Below are 15,483 nucleotides of genomic sequence, written 5' to 3' on the forward strand. Positions count from 1 at the left end.
GTTAGGGTTATGTAATGGATATGTTATTTATTATTACAAATATAATATATATGATATATATCTGCGATCAAATGACTTTGTTTATACTTTAATATACAAACCAGCTCATATATTGCTCGAATTCAAATACTCATTTCCACGAAAGTGTTAACAAGTATTGAAATGGTATCAATGAAGTAAACAAAAAATTACACAAGCAAAAACATTCACAGACGCAGATGAAAAACCTATACTGGATCAAATAAAACAACATATGCATGTTGGTTCGAATGAAATGATCAAGGGCAAAATTGGAACTTATGTGAAAACTCATGATAAAAAAAATCGAAAATTTGTCAAAATTCTATTTTTTAAAATCTACTCCTCCAAAGTAAAAAATGATTCGTTGTATTCTAAAATATGTTCTAGTTTGATCCTTCTGACGACAAATATTCTTGAGGTTAAACAAAATATTCAAGAGAAAATTTCCAGTAACGTCTGTTATTTTAGCATGCATCGTGATATACATTGCCAGTTCACCTTTATGTTATTGATTCATGGACAAAGTTTTCTTCGAAAACCATAAATTACTATATTAAAATAATGATTCTGTGTCAAGGTATTATCTTCCTATAAGAAAGTCTATATTTTTGTTGATTGAATGTAGGGTTTCGTAAAACCATTGCTTCGCTTCCGTTTCCTGGAATTTCTAAAAGCATGGCTACTATCACTACCATTAAACAGGATACTAGTCTTATGATTATTATCCTCGGATGTATCATAAAAGAAATAACTAACATACTTCCGTTTTCTGCCACAACAGGTACAAAGTCGGCATAAGTTTTTGAATTCACGTTTAAATTTCTCCTGTAAAAGAAATAAAAAGACTAAATTTGGAATTCAATAACGTTAGAAAAAAAATATCATATAGATTTTTACGGGTTTAAATATAAATAAAAATAATTCTAATGCAACAACGTTTGTAACGTTCATTTTGATTGGATAACTTCACTTTCTTACATGGCATCAATTGACAATGCATCAAAGTTTACAGTCAAACAAATTAAATCCAGCAAAGTATTAAACTTTAACCCCAAATTTATTTCATAATGTAAGCTGGTAAAAGTTTCATCTCCAAGGATACCACTAGAACAAGATTAAGTACTCTGGTGTTGACATACATATGTTACTACATTGGTTTGTTTATATACTGTAATTAATGTTTTATAAAATGTTTCATGTACTAAGTCAGGAAATTTGCAGTTCCACTTATAGTTTCTGTTGTTTCGTTATTTGATGTGTTTCCCAATGTTTTAGTTTGCAACACGGATTTGTTTTCTGTCCATCGATTTATGACCTTTGAACACCGGTATACTACCGTTGCCTTTATTCATAATTTGAAACGCCTTTTCTACTCTTATGCATCCATGTAAATTGCCGCGGGATAAAACATTTACGGCATGTTTGGTTTTTTATGCTCTTCAATATCGTTTTGGATAAACTGTTAAGTCTTTATGCAGTTGTTATGTACTATCGTTTTCGTTCGCTATTTTGTTCCAATGGCAATGTATTTTACTGCCTTTTTTTAAGTCCTTATTATGCCATTCGCGTAAATGATTGAATTTGCTGCTTATTCTAAATGCCTCTAACATTTACATCATTCTGTAATAAACATCCCTTTAAGACTGTTTACTTTGCAATTTTCTGTAACATGAATTTTAATTAATCAAAAGGCGAATGACATTTGTAGAAATCCTTTGTCATTTGTGTTTTAACCCTGTGCACTAACATTTGTGTGTTGTGTCCCTGATTTATTGAATCTGGTTGAAACTATTGCATAACAGCTTTGAATTGTTACATGCTAGAAACTTGTTATTTGAGTTCATACATTCGTATCAAATGAAAAGCGTCATGTTGATGAACTTTTTGGTCGTTGCCACTGCTGAGGGTGTTCCTGTTTGAAGGAATTTGTCACCTACTGAGCAGTCAACACCTATTGTTGATATAAACTATTATTGATAACGCATCATACACCAACTGTTTATACAAATTTATTTTGGAAATACTAAGAATTTTTAACCAAAAGAACAGATTACCTAATCGGTGTCTATGCAAAACTTCTTCTTATTATTTGGGTCGCAATGCTCTTTAACTTTGAATTTAATTTGACTTTTATCATAGCTTTGTACGACTGTAAAAAGGGATTTTAGTATTTTAAGCTTTATATCTATTATGAGTGTTGTTTGTATTTATTGTGTTTCCTTGAAAATGTTCTAAAACAGTTGTTTCATCATTACTTGAAAACTGTAATATCTCGTTAGATAAGTGAAAAGTTTCGCATTCTGAAAATCTTGTTAAGGAATTTTATTGAAAAAAGTTAAAACACAAAAATACTGAACTCCGAGGAAAATTCAAACAGTAAAATCCAAAATCAAAAGTCCAAACACATCAAACGAATTGATAACAACATGAACAACTGTCATATTCCTGACTTGGTACAGGCATTTTCTAATGTAGAAAATGATGGATTGAAAAAGATCAAAACAAATTACAATTTGTTACAAGTTGAGATGGTCGTTTCTTAAAGTTGTTTTTTGATATTTTAGGTTTACTGAATTGTTGAGATATACCAATCAAAAGTGAACATAAAATAAGGTCAAACAGAGAAGAATGTAATGTTAAACTAAATTGAAAAGAAAATTAGTTGTTGATCATTAATCGATAAAACATACGAAGCTTGTGAATGGAGAATATTTAACACAAAGCCCATTGAAAATAAGAGTTTAACTTATATGCAGGTGTACAGATCCTAGTTTATTCAATTTGTAAATCCTAATAATACTTACATTCAAAAGTCCATAAATGAAAGGATTGTAGCAGGAATTGCTCATCGCCAACCAGTTTGAACAAAACCAAACTATATTTATATGTCGATATCTGAAAGAAATAGAAGACTTTAACATTACATCGAATAAGATCAATAAATAATTGAGTGGACAAATATGAAACATAATTACGTGTTTAAGAAGTTGTTATGGTTTACCAAAACAGAGCAAGATTTGCTAACTCTTTATATATTTGTTTATAATGTCATTATCGTGTCATAGAGGCTAAAGATATTTGAGAACAATTAAACTCAGAGATAAAAAAATTAAAATGACACCATCAAGGTAAAAAACGAAAATGACCCCATCAAAACTGAAGAGATTACATGTGCTCTGTACGGATTAACAGCTGCTGCTCCACATGTGTCACCCGTCGTGTTGCTCATTTTATAACAAAACCGGTTATTAGTTTGATTCGGTAGGCATAATCCGTGAAGAGAAGACGGGATTTTAGTAACGACATAAGGAACATATCCGATATCATCTGTGAAACGGATTTTTCATAAATGTCAACCAATTCGTGATGGCGTCCGAAAAAATTGTGGAGGGATGATGGACCTCTTTGTTAGCATGCTTCCTTATGAGCAGCAAAACTATATCAGGAAATATCAGGAAAAACATACTAGACTAAGAATATTGTATCGATTGTAAGATATATGCTCCATATTATTGCGCTGCTGAAATGTTGCCACATAAAAATGAAAAGTTCATAATTGGGAAGCTGAACTCATCTCTTTTGTCGTAAGGTTTTTCTTTACAACCGACCTACATTATCAACGTCTTGATGTAAGTGAACATATGTAGCAGACTTATCTATATCTGTTGTTTCCTTGATCTCTAGTTAAATGGATAGATGCGATCAACATAGTCACCACATAGACATCAAACTGTATAAAGTAAATTACTTACTCATTTATAATGGGATAAACTGCTGATATGAAGTTATATAGCTGAAGTGGTAACCAGCAAAAGGCAAACAGACTTACAACAATAATGAGCATCTTCACTACCTAGAAAATAAACAAAAACTTTTTGATAACAAACGAAGCTACATTTACGGAAGGTATATTGTAACAGTCCCTTGGAGTTTGATAGTTTAGTTTTTTTAATCATCCAAAAGATAAACAGAGCGTTATCTCCAATAACAAGGTGTTATCTATACGAGGCATAATGAGTGTTTAAAATTGCGATACTACACATTGAGTTTTACTCGAAACTAACGAAACTAACGAATCAAATAGATATTTGATATTGGATATTGAAAAGCAAATCAAATAATTAAATTGTTTCTTCTTTCGTGCATGTAGTTAATAATTGTACGAGCGTTTTATCGATTGACACAAAATTAAACAGTTGCTAGTGCATGTAGTGTCATACATCTTTACTCGTTTATCTATCTGACAATGATGACACTTTCTTTTTTAAATAACGTTTGATTTTATAAGGAATAGTGCCTTATGTCAGTAATAGATTCCCATTGCAATGAATGCGCTACAGATTATTTTTTATCAGATTTACTTCGTTTAGTTTTGACATCATACGCAATATGTTAATTTCATTGGAACATGTATAAACACGATAACGAAAGCTTGTTTTTTTTTATTTTTTTCTTTATGCAAATAAGGTAAGAATTTCTTGATATTTTACATGTCGATATAATATCAATTAAGTACGCTACTGCGAACTGCATGTTTTGATTTCCTGATTTATGTCACTTATTGCGGAGCATGGCACCAGATGTGGTTTGCAATAAAAGAAAATGCGAGTTGATATTTAACAAAGATTTAATCAGTTTATTTCTGTTAATCTGTCAAATTGGAAACAGTGAATGCAAAACAGATATAACTTCTGCCTAGAATTTAATCATCATTTTTTTCTCAATCATATATAAATATGAAGTAAAGAATAAACAGTAAGATGAAAACATAATTAAAGTATTAATCTCCCTCGCTCGGAAATATGCTAACTCTTGAAATACATTGAAATAATGATATCATATACAATCAAGAATTATTTCTTTTTATTGAATTCTAATTTTATCTATTGCTTTCTGTTAATTATCATTTACAATTACAATTTTAATTAAAATAATTCTTGCAATTACCAAAAAAAAAACCTACCAGCGATTGTGCTTAAAAAAATTATTTCATTTGAAGTTTCATTCATAGGTAACTTAGTTTTACACATCAAGTAGTAAATATTGCTATCGAACTTGATACATGGATTATCATATCAATTGACTATTAATTCCAACCGTGTTTGCAATGCATCTCTTGCAATTTTTCTTCAGAAAAGTCGTTCAATTGAAACAAAGTTATAATAAAAATAAATGTGATAGACCAATGACAAGACATTTCCCCCGGCATTTCAGTGTCTTTATAAGAACAAAACCAATTTGGGCAAATTTTCGGTTAATGTCCATTGAATTGATTTGTCATTAATACCGTGACCTTGATATATTCATTCCATCGCATTGGATAGTGGTACAATTTATTCTTACTTTGATGCGATGTCTTTTATAATAATTGCTGTCTGGTCATTTTAGATATGGACTTAATGGTAAATGAGTTATATATTTCTCAGTGCTAACAGATAACACCGAATATATAGCGGAAAAAGGAAAAAGTAAAACATTTGTTTGATAAAAAGGTTTTAGGAACCACAATAATGAAAGGAATTTATCACAATACAAATTTTATTTGCAGAATCGAATGAAGACACACATAAAAAACATCAACTGAACAATTCCTAACTAAATAGTTGAACTGGTCATGATGTCCAACAAGGAGTCAACAAAAGGACAAAACATTTGAAATTAAAACAAATAAAGAAATAAGTAGAGAGCAAAAACATTGAGATGTCGAAAGTTAAAAATAATTATATACAAAAACAAAACATCATGATCTCCATCAATCAACCATCCATACCATATACTTTCCCTATAAGCATCGATATGAAAACAATTCAAGTAGTCTATCCTTGTCACATACTTCTTGATCAGAATGAAGAAGTCCTTACAAAAACCAACAACATATAGTTAAGATGGTCTTACATGTCAAAGACAAATCATGTAGCGGGTTTTAGTTTATCTTATGTGAGAACTAACTATCCTACCTGTTACATATCGGAACCATATGATGCATGATTAAAGTAAACACATAAAAACTTGTCCAGGATAACCTTGTACTAAATTTGAACAACGCAATGTTATGTAAATCAATATGTTTTTTCTGTATACCTTTGTTCAACTTAGGTGATACCAGGATAAAATCATTCATATAAAACAAGATAGTAAACAAATAGCATTTAGATTGAAAATCAGGTTTGAAATATGTGTCTGGGGTTTGGTAAACGAATAGAACTAATGTATGTTATATATAGCTGTAGGTTAAATAATTTAGCTGAAGAAGAATTCAACTAACAACACTCATTACAGGCACTAGTAGCACGATATCAGTCTGAAACGGTCATTTGGGTCTGATCACATCTTGATTGACTGAATTTACTGCTAGAAAAATTCGTCAAGATATTTAAGATCGTTGAGTCGCCGTTCAGATCGATAGCCTCATCAGGTAAATCAGTTCGTCAAGACATGTCAAGACGGAAAAGACTGAATCGTCTAGCGGGTTGTTTAGACCCGTTAAGACCGTGTCAGACCAAAACAGACCATGGATACAAAATTACGTTCAAAATGTTCAGACCCTATTTAGATCCGTTCAGTATACCGGTTTGATAACACGAGTTGCGCCCCTTCTACTCGATATTGCATTTTAGATTAACATGTAAATATGTTTTTTAATATTAGGATTTGTTTGAAGTATATTTTGATTAATTAATAAAAAAAAAAAATCTTCTGTTGATTCTTTATTTCTTTTCTTGTTTTGTCGAGGAACTCATAAATTATTCGTCTATATATGTTGTTTATTTTTTTAATAAATGTTAGTTTATATAAATATATATTGGTAATTAAATGCAAGGACGTATGTTAATTGTATACACACCAGAATGTATGCCATAAACCTTAAAATGTTGTGAAGACCGGTGAAAATATTTTTCGTATTTGAAGATAAGTAACGGAAAATCCTAAACGTAACCTAAAAAGTTAAGGATCCACAGAAATGCAGCGGATGCAAATTAACACGTGCATATTTTTGTTTTATGTATGGCATTTGCTTAATTCGTTTTCTGTTGATATATGTCCTAGTTAACCGTTGAAGCTGTTGCTTTTTGTTTGCATGTTTAATTTTTTTAGTGCGATTTACTCTATTTAAGTTGGAAAAAAATATTCCCGACATCCGGAAATTCGAAAAAAAGACTTCTCGGATACCGAAACCTGATCATCATACTGCATGCATTCAGTCTCTGTCGGGACAGTGTTAAAGTATCACCGTATAGAAATTTTCATTCAAACAATGTATCCTTATAATATTTATTTTCTAATCCATATGATATGTATAATCAGAGACATATAATACAATTGTATTATATGTCTCTGGTATATTGTACTTGGTATATATGTCGTGTACAAGTTGCGATTTTGTACAGGTTATAACATGTACAAAAATATTGTACATGTTATAACTTGTATAATGCAAAAATACAAGTTATAACATGTACAAAAGTACCTCATACATGTTATAACCTGTACAAAATATTGCTTAAAAATGGTTTTAACTTGTACAAAATCGAAAAATAAGGATATGTTTCTATTATCGCAACAGATGTTATTTGACATCAATAATATTTTCATAACTTTTTTATTATTCCTTCATGTAAGTGTGTTTTGTCCTTTTTTGATACAGTTAATGTCCAGGGGTTGGGTATTACGAAGCATTCCTAAGACTTGTCATAAGATACATGTATATCTTAGGACGAGTCTTATGATTCTCTTATGACTATCTATGGACATATCTTTATTTGATGAATTATAAATGTGAGGCGACTTTGAAGGCAACAGTAAAATAATTTCATTCTAGTTGACACTAAAAGACATAAGAGGATAGCCAGGACAGATGTGTCTACAAATGAAATTAAGAATGGAAATGGGGTATGTGTCTAAAAGATAACAACCCGCCCATGGAGCAGACAACATCCAAAGGGCACAAATACATGCTTTCAAAGTAGAGGATATATATTTAAAACATAAAAATGACATTCGCCTAAAGAAATAATTTTATAGTTTATAAAAAAAAAGAGTAATAAATTTACATAAGTTATAATACTGAAGGCCAAAAATATTGAAGAGTAGATACAAAGATATTTATAATGAAACGTGGTCCAATGAAAACTATTTCAGCTATCTCTAGATTTTACAGAGTAAGCATATAAGACATTGTTTTAGTCTTTGCATGCTATAAAACGAGAGGGAGGAGTATTACCAAAAATTATTAGGCATTGTTCTTAAAATTTTGGGAAGAATTTAGTTACATGTACCAGTATCTAATGTAATTGTCATTGAGGAAATGTAAGCTTTTAGTGAATAGTGTCACACTTATTTAAGCCATGATGGACTACATAAAACATTCAATCACATGAAAACACATTTTGCCAAAATAATCATGAAACATATATTTCTGTAACTTTGTGATCATTGTCCTCTACAGAAAGAGACGCGTTATGGCATATTTATTGTTGTTATTTATGCATTGGTGAATCAAATTGTGTATTTTAATTCATTAAGATTTATCTTAAATTTTGTACAAGTTAGGACCATTTTTAAGCAATATTTTGTACAGGTTATAACATGTATGAGGTACTTTTGTACATGTTATAACTTGTATTTTTGCATTATACAAGTTATAACATGTACAATATTTTTGTACATGTTATAACCTGTACAAAAACGCAACTTGTACACGACATATATATACATATGGCGTTAATTCAAACAAAATCTGTTTTAGTTAAAATGGTCGGGTTCGATGGCACGTGCTAGTAATCAACCGGGTCAACAGGTAACAAAATCAATGATCCGTAACGTAAGAAAGTACATGCCTATTATATATTACAATTTCTCTCATCATCATTCTTAATAGAAAGGTGCCGTAGGGCTAAACGTTAATAAAGAATTAATGAATTTGTGTATACACGTATTAGTGATGTATGGTCGTCAGTTTTTAATATACATGCTTATGTTTTCAAGTTTTTAAATTGAGCAAAAAACATGAACTGTTCGGAAGCCGTTTGTTAAGTATTCAAAAGAAACTTTTCGCTTCTCTACTTATATAGTTTAGAGAGTATTCCTTTAAATTGTGTCAGTTAAATAAAGTAGTGTGTTTTTGTATTCTATTTATTTTGCTAATTGTATCTTTATAATATACATTTTGTATTTCACTACTATATATACTTTAAGTTGTAGTGTGATTGATTGTTGGTTGTTTAAAGTCCAGTGGCAAATATTTCATGCATTTTCAGGACCAGCTGTAAGTTACAGACATATATGGAACTCACCGGTGTATTTTTCACGTGTTAAAATAGATAAAAGAATAATTAATTTCTAAAATATCGAAACATAAAGGAGGCAAGGCGCATGGATTACCCGCACTCATCAGTTCTTTTCTCTGTTTTGTCTTTAAAAAAATAATGCCTTTTTTTTTATATGTTTATATAATTTACGATAACTGCGGTGTAGACGTGCTGTCAGACGAAAGATAAATGTGTGCCCTTTGATATTCGTCACCAATTTGTCAATTTTTACATAGATGACAAACACGGTTTTCTCTCAGTACGTTTTGCCATCTTCTTGTTTCAATAGGCAATTTGTTATTGGTCGTTCGAAATCGGCAAAGAACAACGGCGTCTTTAAAGTTCAAAATGTTAAAATATTCCTCAAATTCCCAGTTTTTCTTAAAAATTTTGTAGTTAATAGCTTTTGGCGAATTTCGAATTCATAATGAATTTCAATTCTGAAGAAACTGGTCTAACAGTCTTTGCTTTGTTACAGTTTTTAACCAATCTTTATCTATAAAATTTTGAAGAGAATGAAGGATGCAAGTCCAAGCTTTGAATTAAAATGGTCATTAAATAGACACACAAATAAAAGAACAAGTGTAAGTGTTGGAATGACATATACAATATATCACAATGTGCATTGTCGAAGAAGTTAAATTTGATTTTACTTTGGTAACTGGACAAAATTGAAGAGAGGCAGCCCAATCTTTTCTCCTTTTTATTACGAGTACAAATAAACTGTTCTTAGTAATTTCGTAAAGCATTTCCTTAAAATAATAAAATCGCGCGTGATCTAACAAATACTCACATTGCAGTGTAATATACTGCTTTCGATACAAATTATATCAAATTATAGAGCAGTCTAACGGCTTCAACTCAAAATTTGAACCCTTCTATGTTGGGGTTTGGGTCTACCATTTAGTTTGAAAGCTCCAATCATACAAGCTGTTTCACCCTTTTTATTGTGATGATTGGGAATTTGCATTAAGCCGTTGGTCACGTGCCGAGTGGCACACGCTGATTTAAAAGTCATTTAATTTCACAATAACTATAGCTATTGATACCATATATTTGAATTAATTCTCTTATATATCCATGTTCCCTGGGGCCTTAAAACGTCGTTTCAGTGAGAGCCATTAGTGCTAAAACTTTCTTCTTAGTGTACTAAGAAATGCTTTAAAGATTAAAGCCTGTATTATACACTAACAACTACCAAAGGCTGATAATTATGGCATCGAATCATTTGTCACTCATACACAAAATATTCACACTGTCGTTTGCTAAATATGGACTATGGTATATAAAAGCGACGTAATCGTAAAGATAGATATAAGAAGATGTGCATTGCATATGTGGTATGCGTGCCAATGAGTCAAAAATATTATTTAGTTGTACAATAATTAGCTGTTTGGCAACAAAATAGTTCCATGTTTTTAAAATCAAAGGTTTTGGCATCTTCGCTAGCCAAAGGTTACGATCCACTCTGGAGAGCGGGCGTTGATCGTGACCCTTAGCTAACGAAGATGAGGTTTTGGATGTCTTCGATTTCACCGTACCTGGTGTAAAATTGTCCCTTACTATATATATACCGAACGTTGACTTATTATACGAGCTAACCACTATCACACGTACAGTTCTTACAAGCATGGCCCGTGTTATTACTTATAATACCATACCGCTAGTTTTGTTTTATCTACAATTATGTATCTTTTATTCGTTATTTTTTTTTATCTATTTAGTTATTGCTTGACCCACTCAGAGTTCTAGGTCGCGAAAAAGCTTTCCCTGAACTAGACTATTGGGAAAACTTTTAGGTATGTTGGTACTAAATGCTCTTCAACTTCGTACTTTATTTAGCCTCCTTTGAATTTTTGATTCGGGCGCCGTGACTAATGAGTCTTTTTTTTTTTTAGACGAAACGCACGTCTTCCGTGCGAAAATATATGATGAGTTTATATACCATTGTGTCAATAGAGAGAAAATTCTTTGTTTAAAACACACTCGGGAATAGCAAGACAGATTTCCAAAAGAGTAGTGGGAACTTTACTGATTTTTTTTATCATATACTAGTATATTTCTGATAGTTTTCCCGACCTCTCCACCTATTTTCAAACTTGAAAGGAGACCTCTTTTAGCGGCATGAGTCTGGAACATGTACACATGGCAGTTGCAAGTAATAGTTATATAAATATAAAAGAGAAGATGTGGTATGATTGCGAATGAGACAACTGTCCACAAGAAACCAAAATTACACAGACATTAACAACTATATGTCACCGTACGGCCGTCAACAATGAGCAAAGCCCATACCGCATAGTCAGCTATAAAATGCATTTCAAAGATACTATAATTAAAATAAAAGGTTATAGAGTATAACGTACTTACAAAATATGTCATCTTGTAGAATGTGATTTCACAAATATATTATTTTCAAATTCGCAGTCCAAGTCAACGTAAAATCGGTTACACACATTTTTCATGCTATAAATCCATTTCAACAATATCATTTCAAACACACACTAGGTTGCCTTTTCATTAATTTAAATAATACAAATTCAGCAAAATTTTTTGTATTCCCATCAACAGAGAAATCTCACACTTATCCTAGACGTTAATAATACTCATGCACTTCAATTTTATTAAACAATTTATTGATACGGATGACAACGCTTTAAAAATACGGTTACATCAGGGTGTAAAAAATGTGAATTTGTTTTAATTTGAATTCAAAGATAGATTTAACGGTAGCTTTAATAGTGAAATGTACTATTTTTGAAGAGTCGCCTAAATGTATGTTGCATAGATGTATTTGACCCCAACAATTTTATTTAGATCATGCTGTAAATTATATTTATAAATCCATTCATTTGTAAATATCGCATATATCTGCTCACTGTTTGAATATAGAAACTTGTCGATTTTATAATATTGAGACATATCCGAGATTTTGTAATATGTGTGATAAACAAGTAATTGAAGATGACTATCATTTTATTTTAGTATGTGAAAAGTATAATGAACTTCGAAAGAAATTTATCAAACCATATTGTTGGAGGAAACCGTCGAATCATAAACTTTTAAGACGATCAATGCATTTGAATGGGGACATATAGTTTGAACTCGCCCCTTTTTGTTGTGCTTGGTTGGGACCCCAATACCGGCTCATAGTATTTCAAAGCATTTCTGAAGTGTTCAAATATAATAAACCAGAGACATATATAACTTGTTATTTATGTCTCTAAATGAACGAATGATAATTTTTACGAATAGAAAGAAAAAGCAAGTCTGTCCGAAAGGTGATTGTCTATTTAATATTCAAAAGGAAAATGTATAACTATAGTGTGTTCATTGTAAACTTAAACCATAATGCATAGAATTGTCTCTGCATGTTTATAACAGTCACACGTCACTTCTAGAATTAAAGGTCAGCGATCGATTAAAAATTCGTGCAATTATATTTTGTCAAAAGTGATCGAGATGCTTTTATCAGGTAATTCAAATAATCGCACCCATATTTTTTTTCCCAGAACACGTTAAAGTCAGACGTTACGCACGGTATTGGTGCCACTTAGCGTTACACGACGTTCCTAATAAAACGACGATTTGGACGTTGTTCCACGGAAAGTTTCAAACGTTGACCTTATATTCTACTCCTGTGAAATGCCGCTTAAAGTACAGAGATCTTCTAAGTTGCTACTTTATATGGTTTAATTTTTTTAAGGCGGTGCAAATACAAAATTTCTTTGAATTTGAAAAAAAAATTAAATACATGAACAATTTTTAATTTTTGCGAAGAATTATAGATGCAACAATAACACAAAATAACAATTTGATGTCTTGTTAAATGATTGAAATATATAAAAAGAAGATGTGGTATGATTGCCAATGAGACAACTCTCTACGACCAAAATGACACAGAAATTAACAACTATAGGTCACTGTACGGCCTTCAAAAGCAAACCTCATACCACATAGTCTGCTATAAAAGGCCCCGAAATGACAACGTAAAACAATTAATACGACCACAATCTTAACATCAATCACGATTTTATGGAAAACGTTAAAAATAGATTATTTTTGACAAAAATCTCTAACGAAAAGCTTTATAAAAAAATCATCAAGTTTAAAAAAAAATACGTGCTCTTATGCTGCTGTTGCCAACTTCAATGATTTAAAGATGGTCGGGGTCTAAACTGTTTTTTTAAAAGAAAATATTTAATGTTTTCCTTGATTACAATTTTTAAATCAGGATTGTTTTACCAAATAATTAAGAAAATTCATGTTATGTAGGAATTTACACATTTTGTACATAAATCAGGCCGTTAGTTTTTCTCGTTTGAATTGTTTTACACTTGTCATTTAAGGGTCTTTTATAGCTGACTATACGGTACGAGTTTTGCTCATTGTTGACTGCAATAGAGTAACCTAAAAAAATTATTAATTGGTCTTTAATTGAAGTTTGTCTCGTTGGCAATCATACGGCCGCATCTTCTTTCTTTATTATGAGAACGATGATTCTGTATTGTTGTGTTTTTGCTTGCGGAAACAAATTTTACGAGCTATTCTGTCATCTGATATTTGTTCACAAATTCAAGCTTCAAAAAAGGGTCGGCGATCAATATTTTTTTTTTTATAAAATTTGAAATTAAAGAATTTGGTAAAGTATAGAAAATTCTTACACAGACCAATACCTACCTCACAGATTACCAGCAGATCGAAATACGATTTTGAATCGGATACAATTATTTTCATTTTACTAGATGTGTATTTTTAAGTAATTCCTATATGTGCATGTTCACATGGATAAAAAAAAAATCTCAAGCAAATAACTATATGGACCAGGAATAGATTTCATGCACTTTTTATATAATTATTGGTTATTTTTGGTTCAGCGCTTTCATTTTCAACATATAACAGAGTATATCGGTTTACGCTAAATTTTCTTTGACTTTAAAAAAAACCACATTTCCAAACTGATTAATTTCATGTTTTCGGTTTCTATTTTTTTTCCCATCGTATATGTCGGACAACTACTCTCTCCCTCTCTCGTTCTTTCTCAAATTATGGTAAAAGAAAAGTTTTAATTTTCATACATGCCTATTTGCCTGTTGGAGATTCGAGAAAATAAACATTCTGTCACACTACTTCTAAATGTAATAACCCTATTTTTCATACACATTGCTAGGTAGATGTACTAACAGTAGATTAATAAAAATGAGTACTAACAGTAGATTAATAAAAATGATCTTTAGCTATACTGAAATTTTATGGCATACGAGTATTTCTCTCTAAAACTTTTTGCTAAATGAGTCGATGCAACAACAAAAAATGATTGCACTGAAATGTTCACAACTAAGGAGTACTTTTTCTCATAAGATTTATTGTGAGAATTTTCATTCATGTGACTAGCTTCGAATTTTTTAAAAGCAACGCTAGGAATTACAGATACTATCTGGCCGAGGAGGATATTTAAGAAGATCTCACTTTTGGTTGCATTCCCTTTTTCAATGTATCTTGCTTTTATAAAGTGGGTGTGTGGTCATTAGTAAGTTTTCTTTTTGTTATAGGTCCGGGTCCTTGTCTTTATGGAGCATCCAAGTTAAATATTTCGACATCTAAAATCCTTGAAACAATGCAGATCTGCATTTTAATGCATATTAAACGAGAACTTTATTTTATATAGATCAGACCATTTCCTGAAATTATGCTATGCCAAATATGCAAGAAAAGTCGTATACCAGTTTAACGTTATAATAACGCGGACGTCAAATTACGGTTACGGGGACATTTCATTGGACATCTTAGATCGTTTCGGATTTCTACCTGCAACTCAAACAAAAGTACTGTACATATTATATCATTTTAAAGAAAATTAAATGTATTTTCCATAAATATCAGTTAACAGGTGATAAAAAATTGGGATATAGTAGAATTTCGTTTGATAAAAAACCTCTGAATTATTCTTTGTGTTATTTGGTCCTTCGGGACATTTTATTGGACACGGGAAAAATGACGATGTTTTTAAAATAAGACCGCAGTTACATAATGATGACTTCAGATAGCTTCTTCGGAACATGTATAATTTTTCTGATATTATTAAAATCCATTTTCGTATGTTATATATTATGAAATTGACGACAGAAAGTTTTTTTACGGGTTGAGCAGCAAA

At 31.0% G+C, this 15,483-nt stretch overlaps 1 protein-coding gene across 1 annotated transcript in view; it reads right to left on the bottom strand.

The window, feature by feature from the left end:
- Nucleotides 1-597: 597 nt before the first annotated feature.
- LOC134726258 (QRFP-like peptide receptor) overlaps nt 598-15,483 on the bottom strand; it is a 93,307-nt gene continuing 78,421 nt past the window's right edge. Inside the window, exons 2-4 of the mRNA XM_063590659.1 lie at nt 3,774-3,874; nt 2,826-2,916; nt 598-846 (exon numbers count right to left, since the gene is read on the bottom strand). Coding sequence (XP_063446729.1) covers nt 622-846; nt 2,826-2,916; nt 3,774-3,874 — 417 coding nt within the window. The 3' untranslated portion in view covers nt 598-621. The remainder of the gene's footprint in view (nt 847-2,825; nt 2,917-3,773; nt 3,875-15,483) is intronic.

The sequence above is a fragment of the Mytilus trossulus genome, chromosome 7, assembly GCF_036588685.1.
Source record: "Mytilus trossulus isolate FHL-02 chromosome 7, PNRI_Mtr1.1.1.hap1, whole genome shotgun sequence".
NCBI classification, from domain to species: domain Eukaryota; kingdom Metazoa; phylum Mollusca; class Bivalvia; order Mytilida; family Mytilidae; genus Mytilus; species Mytilus trossulus.